We start from the raw sequence: 27,797 nt of genomic DNA on the forward strand, positions 1-27,797 counted from the left end.
TTAACCAACCAAGAGCCAGATCTATAAGCGGGTTGCAAATCTGCATTAACTGACTAAGAAGTTGGTCTGCCAGCATGTTTGGAGCCGGCATCAAACGATGAAGAGCCAGGTCTGCCAGCACGTTGCGAGCCTCGGTTAATCGGCGAAGAGCCAGATCTGTGAGCGACTTGGAAGCCTCGATTCACTGGCTAAGAGGCAGGTCAGTCAGCGCATTTGGGAGCCGCATTACACCATTAAGAGCCAGGTCTGCCAGCACGTTAGGAGCCTCCATTGGGGGGAATAGTAAGGTGATGGGTAAGAATTAGCGGTAAAATGAATACAGTACGTCTCCTTGATAACATTTAATTAGAGTTTTTAAACAAATCCTTTGGTTAATTACAACCAAATAGTTTCCATCTAAAACATGGTTTATGATGTGATCTTGTATTATGTAATTTATGTATTGTGTTTTCTTCTTTTAACGTATTAATTGTATTTTTGTGATGTCTTTTATGGTGAATTTTACCGAAATAAAGACGTATGAAACGGGGGGACAGACTAAAGCCTCTCAATCCTTAGATTGATTATTGATCAAGTGGTAGGCGATTTGTTGGTACACCTGCAAAGACTCTTGATAAAGAGCAGTGTAACAGCGGCCTGAAGGTGAAGTGCCTGAGTGTTGGCCTAGAGGCCAAGATCACAGCCACTCCTGAAACTGATCATAAACTGATCTTGTTTACAACTAAATATCCAAAGAAGGTGATGGACAGTTCCTCCAAGGCCGGTCATGACCTTCAGAAGGTGGAGTGGGCTAAGGTGGGACCTGGTAAGTGCAGAGCCTTTAAAAATAGTTGGAACATCAAGAGAACATTTATACAGCAAGTGGACTTTATTTCTGGAAGGCCTGGGTTCCATCAGGGATCGCAAGCATTTCTCCAGCATTTCAGTTTGTCTGATGTACAGGTACTTCAAGTTCGTGATATAATTAAAGGTTTCAATCAATCATCCGTCAACTCACATGTGATGGTCTCAAGGTGCTGTACTATCCACCTTAATTAAACTCAGATTACCAACTTCAAAAGGATTTAAGGCTGAGTTGGCCTTGGAGTGTATTTGACCCTTTAACTTGCAGATGTAAGATTTCCTGAACCATCATGCCGACATGATGATGAACACCTGTTCCTCGAGGGACATTCTTTTAGGAGCTGGTTAGCTTGCATACACCTTTAGGGCATATACCTGGCTGCCCCAATGAACAGTCCTCCCAGAAGAATCCAGCAATCCGTGTGTGATAATAAGGTGTGAAAGTTTGTTATGTTATTGGATAGCGGTTACTGCAAGTGGTGCTTTACAAAGCTCCTAAAGCCAGTGGTGACTGCACATCAAGTGTGAGATGTGGACATTTATTACCTTCTTGCCACAGGAGGAGGCATAGCTCACTGAACCATTATAAACTATAACACCACATGTGTGACTCAGTCATTAGTGGGATCAAGCAGAGAACCTAACAGTGATAAGGGACATCCTAAGATTTGGGCTCAAACCTCAGCAAAGGTACCTAGACAGAGCTGCTCACTCGAATTATATTTACAGGAAATACTTAATATCAGGCGATTCCTGGTCTTACATTCTGTCCTAGATTTAAAGAGTATGATGCTTTACATATTTAGGTGATGGATCAAGCCCTGATCTTTGGACTGGGTAAGAGTGGTCTGCTTAATTCAGGCACTCTGTTCATCACCACCCCCTTTTCTGAATCGTTACATATTTAGTGAACATACTTAATGTCAGGGGAATCCCAGCCAGACATTCTGGCGGTGACCAGAAGGCCAAGGCACTGCTCCAAGTGAGTCTGCTAAAAGCACTAGAGATTTTTTTTAAATTAAGAGGAAATTCCTGTGAGCTATTATAACTGCCCATCTGTCCTGGTTTATGTCTCACACAGCTTCGTGAAGGTATCCCTTGAACCTTGACCTTGGAGACCACAGTGCTGTTAAAAACACCTATAGTCTGCCAGCCTTCCACGGTAGATGTCAAATCAACCGAGTTAGTTAAAGAATATCTCAGGTTATGTCTCCTAGGAAATCTGGTATAAAGAGCCGGTGTCCGGCTGTGGGACTCGCTCTCTCTCTGGTCCACACACTGGTCACCTTGAGCTTTGATGGCTGTGCTAGGTGTCTCTGGGAAGACCTCTGCTATGCCCCAGGTGAGGCAAGGCGGGCCCAGGTGTGTTCATGGAACCCATCTCCAGAATTAACTTCTGATCACTCTTTATACTACACCCATTCGCCCATCCTTGGCCCTCTTGGTGCTGTTGGGATCTCAGAGGTGTAGAATTAAGGTGTGAAGGCTGTGGGGCTCTATCCGGGGCAGAAGGGCCCTGGGGCCGCTCTCCTGGTCAGACTGGGTGAGGTGGTTTGCAAGGTGTAGGGGTTCTCCATGACCGCTCCACAGGGGGAGGTGGAATGTTTGATTTACCACAAAGGAGTTCCCTCCACAGACTGTGTTCTATTGTGGTCGGGCATTCTGTATTCCCCTATGGGTAAAATCGAGGTAAGGACTAAGAAATAACTAGACACTGAAGTCCACAGCTCTTCCCCCAGAGGTAGAACACACTTCCTTAGGTCCAGCTGTTGCTACAAGCAAGGTGATGATAATGGGTTGTTTCCTCTCAATAGGCCCATCTGAGGGAGATATTGTCTGGGTGCAGAATTAGCAACTATGGAGCCAGAAGACCAGGGTTCTGATACCGGCTTCCCTACCTGGAGATGCTGCTTGAACCTGGACAATAAACATACATACTTGCTTCCGTTACCTGAGCTGCCCCATTCGACAGTGTTCAGAAGGGGGGTGGGGTAGTCTAAGGATCAGGTAGATGCTGTTTAATCAAGCACACTGGAGATGCTGCTCAGCTGAGGTGAGATGGAGTCCACCTTCTACATGGAGGCGAGGGTGCAAGGGAAGTGTTAAGGACCAGGTGCTTGGAGAGTGTGACTGAGAATCCTGAAAACACCACACACCCAGCAAAACACACGTGTAGAGATAGACACATCATCGTCCAGCGCCTAGACCACAAGTACCTTTAGAAGGGCACACAGGCCAACACTGCCCTGCTGCTGATGCGTGGGAGCAGGAAATCGATAAACTGGTGATCACTTTCATAAACTGTGGCAAATTATTGGGAAAAGCATTAAGGAGCATTATGGGCACGCCGACATGGGGTTAGTGGAGGCGCAGGCAGGAGGAGTGGGCGGTAACTAGGCAGAGGGTTCAACAAGGAGGTAAACAGGGCCAGCAAATGGATGGAGGGGACAAAGCTGGGGGGATGGAGAATCTGGAGGGGACACAATACAGTGCGGTCAGCTGGAACGGAACCCGCAGCCTGGTGGGAGCGCAGAGGGCTAGAGGAGGGGACAGCAGGTAGATGGAGGGGACAACATTCAGATGAAGAGGAAGAACAAGAAGGTGGGGGAAAGATAGCAGGTGGGGGCAGAATGCAAGAGAAGGGGGCAGCAGGCAGGGAAGGGGGCAGCAGGCAGGGAAAGAGTCAGGAGTTTGAAAGAAAGGTCAGTATCAGGCATATGAAAAGGTCAAGTAGCAGGTAGTGGGAAGGGTCAGCAACAGGCAGAGGGAAGGGTCAGCAATAGGCAGGGGTAAGGGTCAGCAATAGGCAGGGGTAAGGGTCAGCAATAGGCAGGGGTACGGGTCAGCAATAGGCAGGGGTACGGGTCAGCAATAGGCAGGGGTACGGGTCAGCAATAGGCAGGGGTACGGGTCAGCAATAGGCAGGGGTACGGGTCAGCAATAGGCAGGGGTACGGGTCAGCAATAGGCAGGGGTACGGGTCAGCAATAGGCAGGGGTACGGGTCAGCAATAGGCAGGGGTAAGGGTCAGCAATAGGCAGGGGTAAGGGTCAGCAATAGGCAGGGGTAAGGGTCAGCAATAGGCAGGGGTAAGGGTCAGCAATAGGCAGGGGAAGGGTCAGCAATAGGCAGGGGAAGGGTCAGCAATAGGCAGGGGGAGGGGTCAGCAACAGACAGGGGGAGGGGTCAGCAACAGGCAGGGGTTGGGGTGGGGTCAGCAACAGGCCGGGGGGAGGGGTCAGCAACAGGCAGTGTGGAAAGGGTCAGCAACAGACAGGGGGAAGGGTCAGCAAGGGGGAAGGGTCAGCTACAGGCTGGGGAAGGGTCAGCTACAGGCTGGGGAAGGGTCAGCTACAGGCTGGGGAAGGGTCAGCTACAGGCTGGGGAAGGGTCAGCTACAGGCTGGGGGGAAGGGTCAGCTACAGGCTGGGGGGAAGGGCCAGCAACAGGCAGGGGGGAAAGGTCAGCAACAGGCAGGGGAGAAAAGTCAGCAACAGGCAGGGGGAAGGGTCAGCAACAGGCAAGGGGGAAGGGTCAGCAACAGGCAAGGGGGAAGGGTCAGCAACAGGCAAGGGGGAAGGGTCAGCAACAGGCAAGGGGGAAGGGTCAGCAACAGGCAAGGAGGAAGGGTCAGCAACAGGCAAGGAGGAATGGTCAGCAACAGGCAAGGAGGAATGGTCAGCAACAGGCAAGGGGGAAGGGTCAGCAACAGGCAAGGGGAAGGGTCAGCAACAGGCAAGGGGAAGGGTCAGCAACAGGCAAGGGGGAAGGGTCAGCAACAGGCAAGGGGGAAGGGTCAGCAACAGGCAAGGGGGAAGGGTCAGCAACAGGCAAGGGGGAAGGGTCAGCAACAGGCAAGGGGGAAGGGTCAGCAACAGGCAAGGGGGAAAAGTCAGCAACAGACAGGGGGGAAGGGTCAGCAACAGGCAAGGGGGAAGGGTCAGCAACAGGCAAGGGGGAAGGGTCAGCAAGGGGGAAGGGTCAGCAACAGGCAGTGGGGAAGGTCAACAGCAGGAGGCCGAAAGCTTCAGCAGCAGGGGGGGGTGTTCAGCAGGCAAAGAGAAACGCCAGCATGAGGAGGGAGCGTCTGCACCACACAGGGTCTTTAGCAGCAGGAGGGGGGAGATGGAAAACACAGACACATGGAGTCACTGGTTCTCTGCATGATCCAAAGCAGGATGTAGGGATGGTGGTGGCGAGACTAAGATAGAAGAGCAGGGACGACACTAGATGTCCCCCTTCTTCCGCCCATTACAACCATGATCTCACAAGACACACATAACAAGGGAACATTTTAAGCCGCCAGGCCTGGCCGGCTCTGGTAGCACAAGCACCTACCTCCTGGAATGGATTCTTGTTCCTTGGGACTGAGCTGCAATAAAACAAAGACAAGTCAAGAGAATCTGCCTTTATGATGCTACACTCATCTATCTGACAATGCCTGGTATGTTGTGCGGCTAGTGTTGATGTCTTGTTGTGTTATGGGGTGGTGTCCCCAACATCTCGGCTCGAACCACAGGAATATTACAATTCTCTGTCTGATGGTCTCTATCCAAACCGAGGTCAAAAGCAAGGAAAATGGTGACCTTTTTGTCCAATCGGATTCCCAATTCAGATTCCTTTTTCACACCACGCTTGGCAATGAGAGGATATACCGTATATTTATGGTCCCCTTCTCTGGGTATTCTTAAAAATACACTGGATGGATTTGCACCAAAACCAAAAAAGGCTTTCCAATTTTCTGCCACAAGGTGTTGACATTTGTCAATTGGTTTTTACTGTGGAGACAGGCAAATATTCCCCAGTGGGTTTTTATGAGAAAATGGGGTGTATTATATGGTGTTATTGTGCGACCTCACTTTGTAATACACTCACCAACCCCTTTGGAACCCTTAGGGTTTGTTTATCAAACCTTCAGCCCATCCCCTGGGTAGCTAACACTGAGCAGCAAGGCTTACACAAAAGAGCAAGTGTAAAGCATTTAAACACCCGTGTGGCTTACTGACGAAGGGAGATCACACCTCTCTCCAGTGCAGGCCGCTATTGTGTCCATTCCTGGGAGTCGCTAGCAAGTCTCCCAGGACAGAAAGCTGTCTTAGCGACGACCCCTGTGCAACCTGTATGGGTACAAGGGACTAAAGGCAGCAAAGTGGCAACTTTGCTAATGTTGCACACTGCAACTTGTTACATTAATTTCAAACTGAGAATCAAGTTGCGGTTAATGTAATGAGTTGTTTAATACCTTGGAAAACACTCTTCGTTAGCACCGTTCCAGAGTTGCCCAGCTGAGAGGTCAGCGTATAACTCTGTACTCGCCAATTGGGTGACCGAGCCTTTCCACAGTAAAAACAGACAGTTACGCGTTTTCTCTATCTGAACATGATAAATGACATGTTCTACCCATAAGATATGTTGCACCCTGATTTAGGACTCAAAGGACCTGCCATAAGAGTGACTTACACATATACCGGGGGACGTTGGCTTTGCCACTGCGTTAAGAAGCAAAGTCGGGCAGGGCAAGCAGCTAAACTGCTCTCCCAGCCTGCAAATGGCTACTGTGGTTCTCGTTTTACGTGTGTCCCACCCAGGATGGCACAACCAGTGCTGCAGTCTTTGTGGAGACCCTCTAACTTACATGACCTGGGTACATTTACTAGGGACTTACAGGTAACTTAGCTCAGCTAATTAGGTAGAAGCCAATTTAATATATCAGTTTAAGGGTAAGGGCACAGACACTGAGGTCTGGTTAGCAGACTTCAGTGTCCTCTCACAGTCATAAACCAGTAGTAGAAGCCCCAAACCCTGGGGTGACTATACAAAAAGAGGCATTTCTTTACAATTTTAAATAGTAAAAGTAACTTTTGCGACTTGCTTTTGACCATTTCCTGACTTTCTGGGCACATTTTTACACAAGCGACCATAGTTGGATCAAATGTCTTATTCAGGCAGATTCCCAAATACAAAATAACCTTCACCTAGATATATTTACATTACTACCTTGTTTTCAATGTCGAACCAAAATTCACCAAATAAGCAAATGACACAGAGTGCAGGTCCACCCATCCGACCAATTACTTTGTTTCTTACATGGCCTGGTCTTTCTTAGGCAGAGGGTGTGGCTGGGTGAGCTATAGTCTGGCAGAGCGGCCTCCACTGCATTCCCTTCAGCCAATCCCAGCTGAGAGTGAACAGTGCTTCCATGGACCATTCTTAACACATTTGGACCCGTGCATCTGTGATCCCTTCAACCATACTCCTGCCTTCGGCTGCTCCAGTACATGTTGATACATGTGTACATGCACACAGACTCACCTGTCACTGCCGCGCAGCATCTTGGGATCCAGGTACCGGTAATCATCCGTCTCCTGCAGTGGGCAGAGAAAGGGGGTCAAACACTTCCAACATGTTCTTTCCACTCCTACCTGTGATAAACATTATGTGTCCTATCCGAACCAATAGCATATCAGCACTGCTTTACAGCCCGGAGACCGGCGGCACTGCTACATACAGACACTGGTGCTGCACTGCAGTTACAGCAGCATGGCTATAGACAAGCCGGCACGTGCTCTTCACTACAGATCATAGACCGGCAGCACTGCTCCATATATACACTGCGGCTGCACTGCAGTCTATCACATATTTGATCATATATTAAAGCACTTTCAAATACTTGAGTTCACAATACAAGCTGTACTAAAACTAATTGCATTTAATGTAATAGACTATAATGATGTAGTTCTAGCCATAAATATCGAGGAGGCCACATACAGGGTGGACAACATCGGGCTTGCCTCATGGTTAAAAACTATCACTTTTATTAAGCACCACTCAGGGCAGGGATTTAATGTAGCATACTAATGTTGAAGCGTGCTCATGATAAATAATGTTATGTTATGTTATGTTAATAACAACTTCTAAAGCGCACGGACACCCATAGGCTTCATGGCGCTGATAGTAAAGAATGTCGCAGCCGGTTAACTATGCATGTGCTTGCTCAAACAGCCAGGTCTTTAAAGCTTTCCTGAACCCCATGAGATTGTCACAGCTCCTGATTGTCAAAGGAAGGGAATTCCAGACTTTAGGGGCAAGGTAGGCTAAGCGTCAGCATCCTTGTCGCTTCCGTTTAAAGAGGGGATGGTGAGCAAGTGGAGGTGAGCCGAACGAAGGGCGGGGGCATACTTCAAGATCATGCTGTTGATGAATCTGGGACTTTTGCCTTGAAGGGCCTTAAAGGCCAGACAGCCAGACTTGAAGGTAACCCGCTGGGCTATAGGTAGCCAGTGGAGATTAGACAGCAGGGATCTGGCCGAGAGCCGTTTAGGTTGTTTATCAATAAGTCTGGCCGCTTGATTTTGAACGATTTGTAGTCGCCTTGTTAGAAATGCTGGTAAACAAAGATAGATGGAGTTCGAGAAGTCAAGCCGTGAGAGTACCAGAGCTAACACCACCTGTATGAGAGCCGAGTGGGTCAGCAAATGGGCGATTTGCTTGATTTTACGCAATTGATGGAAGCTAGAGGAGATCACTGCTCCCACCTGTCCTCTAAGTGAAAGATCTGCATTAATGATGATCCCGAGACTTTTCACCGAGGGCGAGGGAGAAGGCCCTAGTTCTGTCGGCCAGTAGTGCGGGCCCCAGCTGGTCTCGCTTTTCCCAGGTAGCACCAATTCCATCTTACCTGGGTTAACTTTCAAGTGGTTCAGGTCCATCCAACGCTGGATGTGAAGCATGGTGGCCTGAAACTCAGTGACAGGGATCCGGGGAGTCCAGTGGAAATATTAGCTGCAGAACGTCGGCATAATTAAAAATTGTGACCTTTCCGTTTTTCAAAGAATGTAACTGGGGCCTACGGTAAAGGTTGAACAAGAGCGGGGACAGGGAAGAGTCTTGAGGGACCCCGCAAGTGGAAATGAGCTTGGGGGCAGTGAACTTCCCGAGCCTGACTGCCTGAGTGCGGTCAGCAAGAAAGGATTTGACCCAGCTAAGTGCAGGACCTCGCAGGCCGGCCTGTTCGACACGGTGCAGTAAGATGGTATGGTCGACCGTGTCGAACGCAGCCGACAGGTCCAGAAGCACTAGGGCCTGATGGATACCCCTATCAGCGTTTGATCTAATAGTGTCTAGACTGCCAGAATCACAGTCTCGGTAGAATGCGCAGGACGAAAACCGGCTTGGTTAGGTTCCAGGTAGTCTGAGGATTCAATGAAGTTGGAAAGACACCTAGCCACAAATGCTTCCAATATTTTAGCTCCAAAAGGGAGGAGAGATATAGGGCGGTAGTTGGAGAGATTGGCAGGATCTGCCCCTGGGGTTTTTTGATAAGGGGAACCACCGTTGTGTTTTTGAAGGCGCAAGGGACCATGCCCTGCGTGAGTGACTCGTTAAGAAGGGGGAGTACACTATGTCTTTTAAGACGTGAGGTGGACAGCAGTCATTGGGTGATCCAGATTTGACCCGGGTCATTAGTTCCGCTAGTATACGGGGGTCGATAGGAGGAAAAAGATCTAGTGTGGAGAGGTTGCTAGGCATGTCTATGGTATGCTGTCTTTAATAGTAGCTATTTTGGCCAGAAATAAATCATTTAAGGAGTTACAGAGCTCTTGGGTAGGTGCTTGAGCAGATGCTGTTCTATCGTCATTACACAAGTCGTTCACTACCCTAAATATTTCCTTCGATTTATTGTGAGCATTTAGTATTCTCTCAGAGAATTAAGCCGCTTTGGTGTCCAATATGGCTTTTTTATATTCTCTGCGAGCAACCGTGTATTGCTCCTTGCCTTCTGCGGAGTATCCATGTCTCCATTTCCTCTCAAATTGGCGTAACTCAAGTTTTAGTTTTTTAAGGTTGGAGGAGACCCTTTTGTGAGCGTCTGAGTGGCGGGCGCAAGAGAATTTAATGAGCGGAACATGTTCATTGTATGCAGACAACAGCCATTCAGAGAGCTTCTCTTCCATAGAGTTTACGTTGTGGCTGAAGGTGCGTAATGAGTTGGCCAGGGTGTTAATAAAGTCCTGATTATTTAAGGATTTCCACTTCCTGGTCAATCCACCCACTGGGATGGTGGTCTTTAACTGGCCACAAATGATGATCGAGAACTGTATTAGGTGATGGTCTGACCAGATACAAGGGGTCGTTAAGGGTGTAGAAAGGGAGACATTATAGGACCATATTTGGTCCAAAATGTGTCCTTTTTCATGGGTGGGAGTATGTACATGCTGGGATAGATTCAGGTTGGAGAGGAGCTCGGAAAGTTCTATGGCATGAGACCCGCCTGCGGCATCGTCAAACCAGTAGTTCAGATCTCCGACGAGTAGAACCCCATTTAGAATTTTGAAATGGCTTTCACATATTTTACGTGAAGTTTGTGGCCTGATCTAAATGGAAACCTTTCCAGGGCTCCGGCGGGAACTAGAAGCCCAGGTGTAAGGAACTTCAGAGCTACTGAGGGCGGATTAGCCACCACGGGGGGCTACCAGGGGCCCCGGGCAGAGGGCACAAGCAGCAGGACGCTGCACCGCTCAGCATGCTGCCTGAACCTATGCAAACCAGAGGGACAGCTACAGCAGAGGTCTTCACACTCAGTAGAGCCCTGCCAAGTCCCCCCAAGAAAAATACTTTGAAGTTTGGCCCCTCTCCAAAACTTTATGGCAAAAACTGGGGGAGCAGGAGTGGCACGGCTGATCACAGGGGGCAGGAATCACGAGAGGATTTCAGGGGCGCTTTTTTGCAGCTAATAATCCACATTAAATGTAAGAGCAAATGAATCAAACAAAGACAGAATGGACCAAAAACACCACTCTCCATAATCTGGGTGCTGTGAGCCCCTCACACCCCTGGGCCCCAATGAATGAATGAAGGAACATTTATAAAGCGCTTGGTTACCCGGGGGCATTCCAATGTAACTGCAGCTGCTGCACTAGTGACAGCTGTGGCCCTGGGATGCAGGCTCCCTCCCCCACCCCACGTCCGACCATCACTTCAATCTTCAAACAGGCTTGTCTCACCCTTTCCGAAAAGAAATACGCATTTTGACCCCCTTTTCACGTCAAGGGCGCCTTCTGCCATAATGCTAACAAGGAAAATTAGTCCTTGTGTCTCCTTTTTAAATCAGACATTCATCATTGAGATCCAGTGGGCCCCTTAGAGCCCTGGGCCCCGGTGCCACTGCACCTGCGTTACTGATGATAGCTACTGTCTTGTGAAACAAACTCTCTCCAATTCCTCTCTCTCCCATCTCTCTGAACCCAAACCAAGGTGCCTCAAATGCTTCCATTTTCCCCTCTCTTGGGCCTTTGCTCCACGTCCCAGAGCAACCCTGTGAAAGCAAGAGTTCACTGGTCCCCTGAAGCAAGAACGAAAGGATAGCACAGCAGCCCCAACTCTGCAGCACCGAGACACTCTGTCCATTCCTCGAGCCCAGCACACCTGGGCCTGATGCCAAGGCAGGCTTTTGGCGGCTGTTTCCTATAAAAAAATTAAATCTAGCACCCACCGCGCCCCCCCAGATCCACCCTGTCGGGACTTCTTCCATGTGCAGCATGTGCCCTGATGCCAGCAGCCCCCCTTTCCACGCACAGCAGGTTTGTGAGGTGAAGGAGAGGGATGGATAGAGGGTTGAAGCCGGGTCTGGTGGCTCAGTGGACTAATGCAGGGGTCTGTGTGTGGCCTCATGGTCACAGGCGCAAAGCCTGGCGGGTCCACTCAGCCTTTCATCCATCTGAGGTCGATAAAATGAGTACCATTGCGTTGGGTAACAATATACATCTGTTATCCAAGATACCCCGTCAGGGGTGAACGTGCGCTTTAAAAAAATATGCATGTTATGTAAGAGGCGTGCCTTCTCACCAGGGTGCCGGCCACCAGAAAGAAATGGAAATGTGTGCAATTGGTTATTACCCAATCTAACGGCCGCTTTGGAGCCATCATGGATTTTAATTGATGGAGTCAGACGAAGCTTCATGGTGAGAATTATCTATTCCTTTTGAGAGGCGGTATAGAAGGGGTGTCAGCGGAGTTCTCTAGCACGTCCTTTAACCTCTTGTGTGATGGTGACGGAACCACTCCGTCACCAGTCCCCGCCCATGCTGCCGCGATTCTGCACCTGCGCGATGTGTTCTATTGAGCGGGCAGGGCCGTGACGGAAGCCCTCCGTCACAAGCACAGCGCCACCGCGGCTCGTGACGGAGTGGTTCCGTCACCAGCATGGCAGCGCCAGCGGCCCCCCTCCCCCCTAGCGCCGCGGCGGAATTACCGCCGCGGCCAAGGGGTTAATCAACGCTTAACAAATGTTTGCAGTAGATACAGTCTGATAACGTCTTAGAAAGTGTCTATTTTTAAAGCTCTTGTTTTATCTTAAACACAGCCTTTTGCAGCAGCCTATCCTATATTGTGCAATACAATTTTAAAATTATGACATTCACAGTGCTTTCTCTCACAGGCCTGGACCTCTTAGCACTATAAATAAACAAGTCACTGCTTCTCACTGCACCAATCAGGAGTTAATTCTCTGTCTCTCTGGTCCCACACACAGACATCTGTAGTTATCACATTAACCAACTGAGCTTTCTCAACTTAGGAGTACAGTTCCTATGAATAACGTAAATTTGCATTTCTTTCTCATTTAAGAGGCTGCCTGTTATTTCATATGCAATTAACTGGTTATGAAAACAGCTGTAAGATGTAGAATATTTTGTTCTTTTTAGCCTCCTCTCTGACCCTGCCTCTACACTCTCTGACCCCTGCCTCCACAGCAGGAGTGTTAGACGGGGACCCTGAGGGTCGGCCGGGTACTGAGGGAGAGATCCCCGAGGGGGACCGTCTCCGGTGATCGTACAGACAAGTTACCTCCCTCCCCACAAACAGGCACCACACCAAGTCGAGTTCAATGCTTTATATAAGGTTCTTAAGGCAAGGATATCAGCGATACAGGATATCTCGGACCCGGGGGTCCTCTCACTTCTAGTCTCTGTAGGGAAAGGGGGTAGCGGGACAGTCTTGGTACCGGATCGGTACAGGTAGTGGTAAGGGGCGAGCTCACAATCCTCGAGCTGGAGGGTCTGTGGATCGGGCCGCGGCAGCGCCAGCAGGCCAAGATGGTAGTCTCACAAGGCAGAGGGCCGCGGCAGCGCCAGCAGGCCAAGTCGATGGTTTCACGAGGCAGAGGGCCGCGGCAGCGCCAGCAGGCCAAGATGGTAGTCTCACAAGGCAGAGGGCCGCGGCAGCGCCAGCAGGCCAAGTCGATGGTTTCACGAGGCAGAGGGCCGCGGCAGCGCCAGCAGGCCAAGATGGTTTCACTAGGCAGAGGGCCGCGGCAGCGCCAGCAGGCCAAGACGATGGTTTCACGAGGCAGAGGGCCGCGGCAGCGCCAGCAGGCCAGTCACGGATGAGTTCTTCTCGGGTCTCTCGACTCCAGGATACAACTGCCTTCCTGGTCTGGCACTGCCCCAGTTATAGGTCTGGTCCCCTTTGATGTCCGGACCCTCGCGCCTGGGGGCCGGGAGGTCCGGGATGAGGGAGTCCAGACACCCAGCAGGGGGGTGGAGCCAGCGCCCAGGGCGGCCGGGGGTGATCGACACCTGGCGGAGGGGAGCCGTTGACGATTCCTTCTCCCATTGATTTGCCAAGTGGTCACTCTGCCTCCTGGGGGGAGGTTGGTGCCCCGATGTCGGGGCCGGCCGGGCCCAGGGTTAGGGTCGAGTTGAGGCCACGCGGCCTCGTGCTGCAGTGCCCCAAGATGGCGGCCGGTTCGATGTCGTGGTGTGGATGGTGACCCGGGCCAGCTGGGTCCGGGGCTGGTGTCTTGTAGTGGAGGGATTGCAGGGTACTTCGGGTGGTCGTTTAGGGACTCTGGCTGGGGATGCAGGGAGAGCCAGGGTCCAGGTCCTACTGCGGGGAGGGGGGGCAGCCCGACCATGCGGCCTGTCCAACATGCGTCCCCCCCAGCTGAAGGCGGGGAGAGTCAGCCATCTTCCTGGGGACTCTCCTCGCTGAGGCGGAAAAAGCGTGACAGGCCGTCGGCGTTGGCGTGGTCCTGGCCTGGACGATGTTCCACCGTGAAGTCCATCCCCTGCAGGGAGATGGACCAGCGCAACAGCTTCGGGTTTTCCCCCCGCATTTGCATCAGCCATTGCAGGGGTCGGTGGTCTGTTTGCACCCGGAAGTGGGTGCCGAAGAGGTATGGCCGGAGCTTCTTGAGTGCCCAGACTACGGCGAAGGCCTCTCTCTCAATGGTGCTCCAGCGCTGTTCTCGGGGCAAGAGGCGTCTGCTGATGAAGACCACCGGATGGTCGACCCCTTCGGCGTTGAGTTGGGAGAGGACGGCCCCCACACCATGATCGGAGGCGTCCGTCTGCACAATGAATTCCCGGCTGTAGTCGGGAGCCTGGAGCACGGGGGCCGTGCACATGGCGGTCTTTAGTTTCTCGAAGGCCGATTGGCAGTCCAGGGTCCAGTTGACGGTTTTGGGGCCCTTTTTGGAGGTGAGCTCTGTGAGGGGCCCCACGATGCTGCCATAGTCCTTCACGAACCGCCGGTAGTATCCGGTGAGCCCCAGGAAGGCCCGGACCTCCGTTTGGGTCGTAGGGGGTTGCCAGGCCTGGATGGCAGCAATCTTGAGTTGGAGAGGAGCCACTAGCCCGCTTCCCACTTGGTGTCCCAGGTAGGTCACGGACCCTTGGCCAACCTGGCACTTGCTGGCCTTGATGGTGAGCCCGGCTTGCTGGAGGGCGTGTAGAACCTCCCGCAGGTGGCGGAGGTGGTCGGTCCACTGGTGGCTGTACACAGCAATGTCGTCCAGGTAGGCGGCGCTGAAGTCTTCCAGGCCCGCCAGTACCTGGTTTACCAGCCGTTGGAACGTGGCCGGGGCGTTTTTCATGCCGAAGGGCATGACTTTAAAGTGGTAGTGCCCGTCTGGGGTAGAGAAGGCGGATCGTTCTTGGGCCCGAGGGGTGAGGCCGATCTGCCAGTAGCCCGCTGTTAGGTCGAAGATGCTCAGGTAGCGGGCGGCCCCCATCCGGTCAATTAGCTCGTCGGCCCGGGGGATGGGATGAGCGTCGGTCCGGGTAACTGCATTCAGCCCCCGATAGTCCACGCAGAACCGGAGCTCCGGGGCAACGCCCGGGGCGGCCGCCTTGGGAACCAGGACGACTGGGCTTGCCCAGGGGCTGTCTGAGGGTTCGATCACTCCCAGGGTCAGCATTTTGGACACCTCGGTCTGGATGCAGGCTCGTACCCGGTCTGGTACGCGGTATGCCCGGTGTCGGATAGGAGGGCTGTCCCCGGTGTCCACATCGTGGAGGCACCAGGGGGTGACTCCGGGGGTGAGGGAGAACAGGGAGGCGAACCGCCTCAGGAGCGTTTGGCAGTCTTGGCGTTGCTCCGGGGACAGGGCCTCGGAGAGCTGGACCCCTTCCACTGAGCCATCCTGCTCGAAGGCCCTCAGTAAGTCCGGAAGGGGTTCGGAGTCTTCTTCTGTCCCATTATCGGTAGCCATCAGGAGGCTGAGCTCGGATCGCACAAAATGGGGTTTTAGCCTGTTGGCATGGAGGACCCGTAGGGGGTTCCGGGCAGTCTCCATGTCGATTAAATAGGTGACGGGCCCTTTGCGTTCGATTACCTTGAAGGGCCCGGACCATCGGTCTTGGAGTGCACAGGGTTCAACCGGGGACATCACCCAGACCTGTTGTCCCGGTTCGAACTCAATGGAGGACGCGTGCTGATCGTACCACCTCTTCATGTCCTCCTGACTGGCCTCGAGATTGGCTTTGGCGGTGTCTCTGAACTGCCGGGTCTGGTTGCGGAGAGCCAGGAGGTACCTGTAGATGTCCGGGGGAGTTTTCTGGGGAGGCTGCTCCCAACCTTCCTTGACTAGGCTGAGGGGGCCCCGGACGGGGTGCCCGTACAGGAGTTCAAATGGGCTGAAGCCGAGGGACTTCTGCGGGACCTCCCGATAGGCAAACAGGAGGCAGGGAAGTAGCACGTCCCACTGGCGTCGAAGGGGTTCTTCTAGGCCCATAATCATCCCCTTGAGGGTGCGGTTGAACCTCTCGACCAGTCCGTTTCCTTGCGGGTGATAGGGGGTCGTGAATTTGTAGGTGACCCCGCATTGTTGCCAAAGAGACTTCATATATCTGGAGATAAAGTTCGTGCCCCTGTCACTGACTACCTCCCGAGGGAACCCCACCCGGGAGAAGATCCCCATCAGGGCCCGGCCCACCACGGGGGCCGTCACCGTCCGAAGAGGGATGGCCTCGGGATAGCGAGTGGCGTGGTCTACGAGGACCAGGATGAACCGGTGTCCTTGGGCTGTTCGAGGGTCGAGGGGCCCCACAATGTCTATTCCCACTCGCTCAAACGGGGTGGTGACGACAGGAAAGGGTTGCAATGGTGCTTTGATTTTTCGGCCACTTTTTCCGCTGGCCTGGCAGGTGGGGCAGGCCTTGCAGTGGTTGGTGACATCCTTTCGCATGTGGGGCCAGAAAAAATGGGTCACCAGGCGGTCGTAGGTTTTATCCTGCCCCAGGTGTCCGGCAAGGGGGACATCGTGGGCTAAGTTCAGGAGGAAGTCTCGGAAGCGAAGGGGCACCACCAGCACCCGACTGGCCCCTAGTTCCGCCACTTTCTGCTCGCTGTAGAGCAGGTCTTGGTCCCAGTAGATCCAGTGGGCCCCCGAGGTATCCCCGGTGCTCTGGGCCAGGGCTTGCTGCCGGAGTCCTTCGAGAGAGGGACAGGTTTTCTGTTCGGCCCGGAATTGTTCCTGCGTGGGGCCTCCCTCCTGCCGCCATTGTGCCAGGTCAGGGACGTCCCGAAGCTGGTCGGATCCTTCTTCGGTTTGGGTCAATGGACTGGCTCCTGGGGCGGCCTCCTCTGGGATGAGCGCGGGAGGAGGTTCTGGCCACTCGGGCTCTTCTGGGCTGGGGACCGCGCGGCCGGTCATGGACCGGGTCGTGACGCAGACCCATTCGGGGAGGCCAAGCATCCCCAGGTGCTCCCTCCGTTCGACAGCTGCCCATGGAGAGCTTTCAAGGTCGTTTCCTAGGAGGCAGTCCACGGGGGCATCATCGCGGACAGTTACTTTTAACATCCCTGTTACTCCTCCCCACTCGAAGGGGACGCAGGCCATGTGGCATAGGTTTTCGGAGTTGTCGGCTGATCGGACAGGGCAAAGAATGTTCGGCAAGATTTGGTCGGGAGTGACGAGGTGGCGTCGGACCGCCGTTACACTGGCCCCGGTGTCGCGGAGGGCTTCCGCCCGGCGGCCATTAATGTTGACCCATTGACCGTACTTCTGGGTGTTGGCGGGAAGGGGGGCCCGCGGAATCATGTCTCTCTCCCCTAAGCAGACCAGTGCCATGGCGGCGGGCGCCCATTCAGAGGGATCGGTCTCGTACTCTTCTTGGTCTTCCGGGATTAGTTCTTCCCCTAGGGCCGCCGCTGCAACTTGGCGGGGGGTAGTGTTCGGAGTCTTTGGGCAGTTGGGATCACTGGCGTAGTGGCCGGGTCGCTGGCACCTGTGGCACGTAATGTTGGCCCGGAAACCGGCCCGGACGGCAGGGCTTCCTCGGCCAACCGGGGTCGAGGGGTTTCTGGGGGGTGACGAGGGGCCGGGGTCTCTCCCCCGACCCTGACTCCCTCCTCCCCCTCGGGGGCGATACGGTCTGGATAATTCGCTGGGTGCGTTCCGGCCAACTCGGGTGCTTTCCCACCGGTCGGCTTCGACGGCGAGTTGTCGAGGGTCGGTTAGCTTACTGTCCAGGAGGTGTTGCCGGAGCTCCACGAAGCAGTTGTTCGACAGGTGTTCCCATACGATAAGGTCAAAGAGTTGTTCGTAGGTGGTTACTTTGTTGCCCTTGATCCACCCCTCGAAGGCTCGGCTAAAAAAGTTCACGTACTCCACCCAAGTTGTACCCGGAATCCGTTTGCAGTCGCGGAACCGTTGGCGGTACATCTCAGGTGTGAGCCCGTATCGAGTGAGGAGGGCGGCCTTCATGTGGTCGTAGGAGGTCATCAGCTGGTCCGGGAGTTGCAGCAGGGCGTCCCGCCCTTCGTTGACAAACCTCCCCCATAATCCGGCTCCCCAATCGCTTCGGGGAATCCGGTGGGAGGTCATTGCCACCTCATAGGCTTTAAACCACTGCTGTATATCATCGTTCTTGTGGTATTCCCGGATGACATCTTTGGGGATGTGAACCTTGGGTTCGGTCGAGGCAGACGGGGTCGGTCGTTCGGGGAGCCCGAGGTCTTTATTCTGTTTCTGGATCTCCAGTGCTTTGAGATCGCGCTCATGTTCGTACTCTAGTTTCTTTTCCTCTAGCTCTCTCTGTCTTTGCTTGTCTTCTCGCTCTTCCTTGAGCCGTAAGTGTTCCAGGGTTATTTTTTGTTCGGCCAGCTTGAGTTCTCCATCCAAGCGAAGTCGGGCTAGTTCTAATTCGTGGAGTCTGGTTTTTTCTCTTTCTCGGATCTCTTCCAGGGAGAGACCCGCTCTTTCTTTAGTTGGTGCGGGGCTCGTTTCGGTCGTTGGTGTTCGGGGTACGGCCGTACCCGTTTCCGCCCAGGCTTCTAGGGCTCGTTTGAAGTCTTCCTTCGTACTCAGACCCGTGGTTGGGAGACCAAGTTCCATGCAATATTGCTTCAGTTCTCGGTGGTTGTAGTCTTCCAATTTTTCCATCTGGAATTTCTCCGTTGTTCCGCTCTCTGTTGTCATGGTGGTCGTGTGTCGTGGGTCGGGTGACTTTCTGTACGATTATGCGTAGGTTCGGATCCCGTCGCTGGCCACCAATGTTAGACGGGGACCCTGAGGGTCGGCCGGGTACTGAGGGAGAGATCCCCGAGGGGGACCGTCTCCGGTGATCGTACAGACAAGTTACCTCCCTCCCCACAAACAGGCACCACACCAAGTCGAGTTCAATGCTTTATATAAGGTTCTTAAGGCAAGGATATCAGCGATACAGGATATCTCGGACCCGGGGGTCCTCTCACTTCTAGTCTCTGTAGGGAAAGGGGGTAGCGGGACAGTCTTGGTACCGGATCGGTACAGGTAGTGGTAAGGGGCGAGCTCACAATCCTCGAGCTGGAGGGTCTGTGGATCGGGCCGCGGCAGCGCCAGCAGGCCAAGATGGTAGTCTCACAAGGCAGAGGGCCGCGGCAGCGCCAGCAGGCCAAGTCGATGGTTTCACGAGGCAGAGGGCCGCGGCAGCGCCAGCAGGCCAAGATGGTAGTCTCACAAGGCAGAGGGCCGCGGCAGCGCCAGCAGGCCAAGTCGATGGTTTCACGAGGCAGAGGGCCGCGGCAGCGCCAGCAGGCCAAGATGGTTTCACTAGGCAGAGGGCCGCGGCAGCGCCAGCAGGCCAAGACAATGGTTTCACGAGGCAGAGGGCCGCGGCAGCGCCAGCAGGCCAGTCACGGATGAGTTCTTCTCGGGTCTCTCGACTCCAGGATACAACTGCCTTCCTGGTCTGGCACTGCCCCAGTTATAGGTCTGGTCCCCTTTGATGTCCGGACCCTCGCGCCTGGGGGCCGGGAGGTCCGGGATGAGGGAGTCCAGACACCCAGCAGGGGGGTGGAGCCAGCGCCCAGGGCGGCCGGGGGTGATCGACACCTGGCGGAGGGGAGCCGTTGACGATTCCTTCTCCCATTGATTTGCCAAGTGGTCACTCTGCCTCCTGGGGGGAGGTTGGTGCCCCGATGTCGGGGCCGGCCGGGCCCAGGGTTAGGGTCGAGTTGAGGCCACGCGGCCTCGTGCTGCAGTGCCCCAAGATGGCGGCCGGTTCGATGTCGTGGTGTGGATGGTGACCCGGGCCAGCTGGGTCCGGGGCTGGTGTCTTGTAGTGGAGGGATTGCAGGGTACTTCGGGTGGTCGTTTAGGGACTCTGGCTGGGGATGCAGGGAGAGCCAGGGTCCAGGTCCTACTGCGGGGAGGGGGGGCAGCCCGACCATGCGGCCTGTCCAACAAGGAGGCATTGCAGCCCCACACTCTCTGACACGGCTGCCATTTTAAAGCGTTTCCAAAACACAATCTTTGTTGTCATTGGCAACGACAACGCGCAGAGCCAAGTCCAGAAACCAAAATGAGAAAAGCACATTTTTGCTAAGTGTTTCCCACAGGTGATCTGGGCCGGTGCCCGCTGGTCCTCTGGTGGAGCTGGTGCCGGGAGATGACATTACCACGTGGAGCGCCTGTGCCCGGCAGCAAGCGAGAGTGCGCATTCCTGGGCTCCGGAAACCTGGTGCTCTCCACACACCTCAAGGAAAAGAGAGTCTGTTTAATGTGTGCGAACCCCCTGCAGGGTGGAGAAAAGGCGCTCTGCTTGCTTTCTTAATATAACCCTCACCCACCAGGGTTGCCCCTCGGTGGCATGCTTCATCATAGGGGTCCTCCCGTTCCGCTGCGGACGGGGCGTGCTGCGACCAGCAAGGTACGCAGGAGCACTGAATGGTATGCTCTTAGTGATGAATGGGTAGGAGATATTTTTAAATATATAGTGAAAGGTTAAACATGCACCGCCTGGGTCTGGTCTTCTGACATTGGAGAGGAGCTGTGCAAGTTTATAAAATATGAAAATAGTCGACACCCAGGGGCACGTGAGGAGCTTCACTTGTTACAAAAGCCAGAGAGGGCACGGGGCTGTACACATATCAAAGGAAGTGTTATATTCCTGCGTTAGGCCCATGAAGAGAAGCAACCTATTTCTTACATTCCCCTAGAAAATAAAATGTTAGCTGTGAACCTTTGCACGACAATGTTGGATTAGTATCTCTAAAACTACTTTGTTTACACAACCAGCTTCGCACAACATTATCTCAATGCCTTGAATATCATGTACTAGTCCTCTCTATGCACTAGGTACAAAAGTCGTCCTATCTTCATCCACAGGGCGACAGCGCTATCTATATCACTAATCTAACGCGCACATCGGAAAGACTGCTTTTCATTATAAATAACTGGCATCCCGATAGATTGGTAGAGGCGGTATTTCCACCGACACTGAGGGTGCGTGCATGCTGAGAATCCACCACGCACAGGTTTGACATTCCGTGAAGGGTGTCCATCTTGAGACCAAGACGGGGTCCTTCACTCTATCCGATCAGGTAATGGGGTTGGATCATCCCTTGGGGGGATACTTGACTCTACACCCATGCCCACTCTATGTACACTCAGAGTACGGTCCGCATCGTAGGAGTACGTTAGATTACCGTATTTTGCATATTGCATATACCGTATATAATCATTGCTTCAGCACCATGGTAGACATCTATCTACTGTTCACTCTTTCGGTGCTTGTAATCACGTTTATCTGCTTCTGTCTACTAATCCTTGCAGCTCATGTATTTTATACAAGAATAATGTTGGTTCAATAAATATTATTGAAAACGTCCCACGGTGTACTCCCTGTAGATTTCTCTGAGAATAAGTGAGCACGAGTGACTGAGCGAAGGGTTCTGTACTGCTTCCACAATTCCTGAGGAATCAGGGTTGTCATGTTCAGTGGTTGCCAGAGTCCATTCGCTCCCTGGTAAAATTAGGAAAGGGGGGGGGGGGGACTTAAGGTGGCCCTGTGAGCTAGCTGGTCTATAGGTAAACATATCCTGCGTGGGTGTCTGGGATCAGTCTTGACAAAAAGTCCTTATTTTATGTTGTCCAAACAATGCTCAGATCCTAGAGATTAGTAGGAACTACATGACAGAAGAGAGAGAGAGAGAGAGAGAAGGTTGAGGGCACAGATTCAATAAAAGAGCAGGAGGGCGCGAGGGGAGGGGCTATTCAGATCTCGAAGTGCCAGGAGAAGAGCAGAAGGTGCAAGGTGAGGGGCTATAGAGATGTCAAAGGAGGTGCCACGCGAAGGCCAGTGCGAGCTTCAGCACAAGGCTAAGGGGCTATACAGCTATCAAATAATCCGCCCAAGGACAGAGAGCCTGGGTGGAAGAGCTGAGCAGATCTCAAAGGAAGTGCCAGGAGAAGGCCAGACGGTACAAGGTGAGGGACTGTACAGGTCTCGAAGGAAGTGAACGGAGAAGGCCGGAGGCTGCAGGGTGAGGGGCTGTACAGGTCTCGAAGGAAGTGAACGGAGAAGGCCGGAGGACGCGGGGTGAGGGGCTGTACAGATCTTGAAGGAAGTGCCACGAGAAGACCAGAGGCCGCAGGGTGAGGGGCTGTACAGATCTCGAAGGAAGTGTCAGGAGAAGGCCAGAGGACGCGGGTTGAGGGGCTGTACGGATCTTGAAAGAAGTGCCAGGAGAAGGCCAGAGGACGCGGGTTGAGGGGCTGTACAGATCTTGAAGGAAGTGCCAGGAGAAGGCCAGAAGCCGCAGGGTGAGGGGCTGTACGGATCTTGAAGGAAGTGCCAGGAGAAGGCTAGAGGACGCGGGGTGAGGGGCTGTACAGATCTTGAAGGAAGTGCCAGGTGAAGGCCAGAGGACGCGGGTGAGGGGCTGTACGGATCTTGAAGGAAGTGCCAGGAGAAGGCCAGAGGACGCGGGTTGAGGGGCTGTACAGATATTGAAGGAAGTGCCAGGAGAAGGCCAGAGGACGCGGGGTGAGGGGCTGTACAGATATTGAAGGAAGTGCCAGGAGAAGGCCAGAGGACGCGGGTTGAGGGACTGTACAGGTCTTGAAGGAAGTGCCAGGAGAAGGCCAGAGGACGCGGGGTGAGGGGCTGTACAGGTCTTGAAGGAAGTGCCACAAGAAGACCAGAGGCCGCAGGGTGAGGGGCTGTACATATCTCGAAGGAAGTGCCAGGAGAAGGCCAGAGGGAGCAGGGTGAGGGGCTGTACGGATCTTGAAGGAAGTGCCAGGAGAAGGCCAGAGGACGCGGGTTGAGGGGCTGTACAGGTCTCAAAGGACGTGCCAGGAGAAGGCCAGAGGACGCGGGGTGAGGGGCTGTACAGATCTTGAAGGAAGTGCCAGGAGAAGGCCAGAGGACACGGGTTGAGGGGCTGTACAGGTCTTGAAGGAAGTGCCAGGAGAAGGCCAGAGGACGCGGGTTGAGGGGCTGTACAGATCTTGAAGGAATTGCCAGGAGAAGGCCAGAGGACGCGGGGTGAGGGGCTGTACAGATCTTGAAGGAATTGCCAGGAGAAGGCCAGAGGCCGCTGGTTGAGGGGCTGTACAGATCTTGAAGGAAGTGCCAGAAGAAGGCCAGAGGACGCGGGTTGAGGGACTGTACAGGTCTCAAAGGACGTGCCAGGAGAAGGCCAGAGGACGCGGGGTGAGGGGCTGTACGGATCTCAAAGGAAGTGCCAGGAGAAGGCCAGAGGACGCAGGTTGAGGGGCTGTACAGATCTTGGAGGAAGTGCCAGGAGAAGGCCAGAGGACGCGGGTTGAGGGGCTGTACAGATCTTGAAGGAAGTGCCAGGAGAAGGCCAGAGGACGCGGGGTGAGGGGCTGTACGGATCTCAAAGGAAGTGCCAGGAGAAGGCCAGAGGACGCGGGTTGAGGGGCTGTACAGATCTTGGAGGAAGTGCCAGGAGAAGGCCAGAGGATGCGGGGTGAGGGGCTGTACAGATCTTGAAGGAAGTGCCAAGAGAAGGCCAGAGGACGCGGGGTGAGGGGCTGTACAGATCTTGAAGGAAGTGTCAGGAGAAGGCCAGAGGACGCGGGTTGAGGGGCTGTACAGATATTGAAGGAAGTGCCAGGAGAAGGCCAGAGGACGCGGGTTGAGGGGCTGTACAGGTCTCAAAGGACGTGCCAGGAGAAGGCCAGAGGACGCGGGGTGAGGGGCTGTACAGATCTTGAAGGAAGTGCCAGGAGAAGGCCAGAGGACGCGGGGTGAGGGGCTGTACAGATCTTGAAGGAAGTGCCAGGAGAAGGCCAGAGGACGCGGGGTGAGGGGCTGTACAGATCTTGAAGGAAGTGTCAGGAGAAGGCCAGAGGACGCGGGTTGAGGGGCTGTACAGATATTGAAGGAAGTGCCAGGAGAAGGCCAGAGGACGCGGGTTGAGGGGCTGTACAGGTCTCAAAGGACGTGCCAGGAGAAGGCCAGAGGACGCGGGGTGAGGGGCTGTACAGATCTTGAAGGAAGTGCCAGGAGAAGGCCAGAGGACGCGGGGTGAGGGGCTGTACAGATCTTGAAGGAAGTGCCAGGAGAAGGCCAGAGGACGCGGGGTGAGGGGCAGTACAGATCTTGAAGGAAGTGCCAGGAGAAGGCCAGAGGACGCGGGGTGAGGGGCTGTACAGATCTTGAAGGAAGTGCCAGGAGAAGGCCAGAGGACGCGGGGTGAGGGGCTGTACAGATCTTGAAGGAAGTGCCAGGAGAAGGCCAGAGGCCGCAGGGTGAGGGGCTGTACAGATCTTGAAAGAAGTGCCAGGAGAAGGCCAGAGGACGCGGGGTGAGGGGCAGTACAGATCTTGAAGGAAGTGCCAGGAGAAGGCCAGAGGACGCGGGGTGAGGGGCTGTACAGGTCTCAAAGGACGTGCCAGGAGAAGGCCAGAGGACGCGGGGTGAGGGGCTGTACAGATCTTGAAGGAAGTGCCAGGAGAAGGCCAGAGGACGCGGGGTGAGGGGCAGTACAGATCTTGAAGGAAGTGCCAGGAGAAGGCCAGAGGACGCGGGGTGAGGGGCTGTACAGATCTTGAAGGAAGTGCCAGGAGAAGGCCAGAGGACGCGGGGTGAGGGGCTGTACGGATCTCAAAGGAAGTGTTGGGAGAAGATTGGTGTTTACAAATTCCTCTAACGCTGCAGTCAGAAAAAGAAGAGTAAAGTGAATGATGTGACAATCTGGCTGGGGTTCAGAGAGTGTGAAAGGAAAGGCTGTAGGATGTCATTTTACGTAACAGAAAACTAAATCTAAATACCTGTAAATGAACTGTAGACATTCAAAATGTCAGAAAGCAAAAATGAAGCACTTTGTTTTGCAAAACAAATCAGGACAATTTTTCTTTATGGTGTGCAATGATAAATATTCACTGAACCCCGATGTCCACACATTATCATTTGTGTGCTATACCGTTCTATCAGTAAAACAGTGTCTGTACAAACTTAGTGGCCATTTCAATGGAAAATGTGCAGTCTGTAAATAGCCATGGGCTACCAGACAATGCTTTAGTTAGATTACAAAAATCACCCACCTCATGTCCCTTAAAGGCAGATGGGTCGCAAAGGTTTCATGCTAAAAAGTGGGCTGCAGTTCTATAAGGTTTGGAAAGCACTGTTCTAAGTAAGGAATCTGCGGAAAGAAGTCTCTTCCAGATTAATTGGTGTTATCCCGAAGTAATCAAAAGCAGAATAATGCAAACAGATGCATGCAGGTCACCCTCTGTTTCGATGGACAGAACACCTTCAGATGTGTTGAGCATTTCTGGTCGCCTTTGGGGTCACTTTTACTATTCTTTCCGCTGGGACGGAGATGTATTTCTTTGTAGCCTGAAGCAAGCAATGCACACAAGAAGGCCATATCCCTGCTCAGGACGTTCAATCTAAAAATACCCTGTTCGCCAACACTGACCTTAATAACTGCATCTCGGAGACTGTTCACACCATCCCACAGCCAAAACAACTGGATACCAAATAAGTAAAACCAGCCCTGCTCCTGGAGAACCCCTTCATACCCTCAAGCGGTGAAAAAAATTCTTGCTTTCAGCAGGGCTTTTGGTGCCTAGAATGCGTTTCAAGACTGCAACGGGCGGCCCACTTCCATTGCCGATTGGGGCAAATCCTCACACGTGAGGTTGGCATTAATCTGGACACTTCTGCCAGGTGTGGGGCTGCTTCTGGTCTTTGATGTCAGATGGTACCATGGTGATCCTGCAGGAAGCACCAGCTCAAACAGGTACAAATATACCATAAAGATGGAAGACTTCTGAAAAGGATGGCCTTGGCCTTTGAGATGCCACCAATGAAGGTACTTACCTGTAACACTCCTCTCCTGGAGATCCACCCTCTGTTGGAAAGCTTTCTGCAGTCAGAGGGCGTCAGCGACAATGACTCGAGCATCAAAAAAGAACCACCATGCTGGCGAACCATTTCTACAGGAAAATACCTTTCCCCATTGGCATGACCAGGAGGCCCACGAAGGCCAGGGATCACAAATGTATGCGCCATCAGCACCAATTAGGGACATCTGAGAATTGGCAGAGGTGGGATGGATAACAGGGCCCACCCTGAGAGTCACACAGAGAAACGCTGGCACAGCAGACCCCGGGTTCATAAAAAATAAAGAGCTCTAAGTTCTGAGATTCCTTATTGTTCAATAAATGTTTAAGAGTAGATGGTTTGACAATTAAGGGTGCACACATGTGCCAAAGGAATGGTATTACAAGGGGTTATTGTGCACAAATTATTTTCAGAGCTCTATAAAACCGCTCTATTAAAAGGCGCAGACCACAGTCTGCCCGAGAGGGTCTGATGGCGAATGCCTTGAAAATTGTTAACTCAAGTTCTGAAACAAGAAGCGGATGGTTGAGAGAGAGAGAAATGAAAAGAGGGCGAGAGAAAAAGGAGAAAGCACATGCGAGCGAGATAGAAAGTGAGGGAAAAGAGAGGGAGGACTGAGAAAGCCCAAGAAAAAGCAAAATATGAGAGTGAGGGTACACAAAAACCAGGTTGAGAGATGACTAGGAGGAGATGGGGCAGAGAAAGAGACAAAAAGTGAGCACCAGGGAGAGACAGGGGAAAGTGAGGAAGAAGAGACAAGCTAACCAAAGCATCATAGGTTTGGCTAAGGAGAAGAACCCGAGACTAACCAAGGTGGAAGAAAAGGCCCACTGAGGTGATCTAAAATTGCACACAGCACATCATCTCTAGTGCTGAAGGAACTGGCACAGGACGTGAAAACACTTCATCCATAAGGCACTAGGAAATGATACAGAACACAAGGTGGTGTTGAACACACTGATAAGGGACTTCTCTTTATCCGGAGTGCACAAGCTCAAATCACTGAATCCACATGGTTCAATTAATGAGAACAGAGCTTTAAAGCACTTCGCCTGTAGTGCTCAAGGCCTTGGGCTTCAAAGCACTTCACCTATAGCGCTCAAGGCGTTGGCACTGGGCATCAAAGCACTTCACCCACAAAGCAGCATGGCATCAGAACAGGGATTCAGAACATTCCCCATGTAGCGTGAAAGGCGCTGACACACGCCTGAAGTGCTCGAGGCACTACCATATGGCTTTAGAGCACTTTATTGGTAGGATGTAAGGGATAGAAATAGAGTTTCATTAGACTACAAACACCTTTGTGTCCTTTGCCACACTCTTCCATGTAAAGAATCAACTTGTAAATGGACCCCTGGAGCCCCATCAACCAGAGGCATCTTCATGCTCTGGGAATAAGCCTTCCTTAAGAGTAACTCATTTTGCGTTGTTGCTCATTTGGAACCAAGCTTAACAACAACAGTGCAGGGTTAACATTGATTGCCCAATCAGCACTCCTAATAGCAGGTGAAAGAAACAAGGGGCTCATCTTTGTAAGTAACACTAAGCAGCACCCTGGGCTGGTGGGGAGGACATGCCCGGCCATCTCTCAACCTGCCAAGTGCTCCCAACAAACGTCTTGCAGTAAAGCCTCCGCGAACACTCCAGAGAGCTGCTGCAGACGCCAAAGACAGATGGTCAACGCTTGGGTCAACCAGAAGCGCCAAGCCCTCAACCACCATCTCAGTTTTAGAGGACAGCCCTTAGGAGAGATTCCTCAGAGTGGCACTGAACCCCCTCAATTATCACAGGGGCAAGGCTCTAATTTATCTACCCACCCGGATTGTTTTGGGAAAGCCTCTAAAAAGTGCAGGGTAAGTAAGCGAAATCTTGTTAGATAAAATCGTGTCTGAATATTTCTGTTGGACAGGGGCTAAATAAGGGGGGCCTATTGCCTCGGGCTGAGGGCGGCGTAGGTCCGCCCCTGTAAAATGTGCGGATACCAGCAGGACAATCAAAGTACTGCCCCAAACCTAGCTTATAGAGGCCATCCCTTACAAAACGGAGCCAAGGAATAGTTAGTGCTCCATCAAGATTAATACAATCTTTG

At 53.0% G+C, this 27,797-nt stretch overlaps 1 protein-coding gene across 1 annotated transcript in view; it reads right to left on the reverse strand.

The window, feature by feature from the left end:
* SCFD1 (sec1 family domain containing 1) overlaps positions 1–27,797 on the reverse strand; it is a 459,613-nt gene that overhangs the window by 70,955 nt on the left and 360,861 nt on the right. Inside the window, exons 21-22 of the mRNA XM_078659415.1 lie at positions 7,155–7,207; positions 5,181–5,214 (exon numbers count right to left, since the gene is read on the reverse strand). Coding sequence (XP_078515541.1) covers positions 5,181–5,214; positions 7,155–7,207 — 87 coding nt within the window. The remainder of the gene's footprint in view (positions 1–5,180; positions 5,215–7,154; positions 7,208–27,797) is intronic.

Source organism: Lissotriton helveticus, chromosome 9, assembly GCF_964261635.1.
Source record: "Lissotriton helveticus chromosome 9, aLisHel1.1, whole genome shotgun sequence".
Lineage (NCBI taxonomy): Eukaryota > Metazoa > Chordata > Amphibia > Caudata > Salamandridae > Lissotriton > Lissotriton helveticus.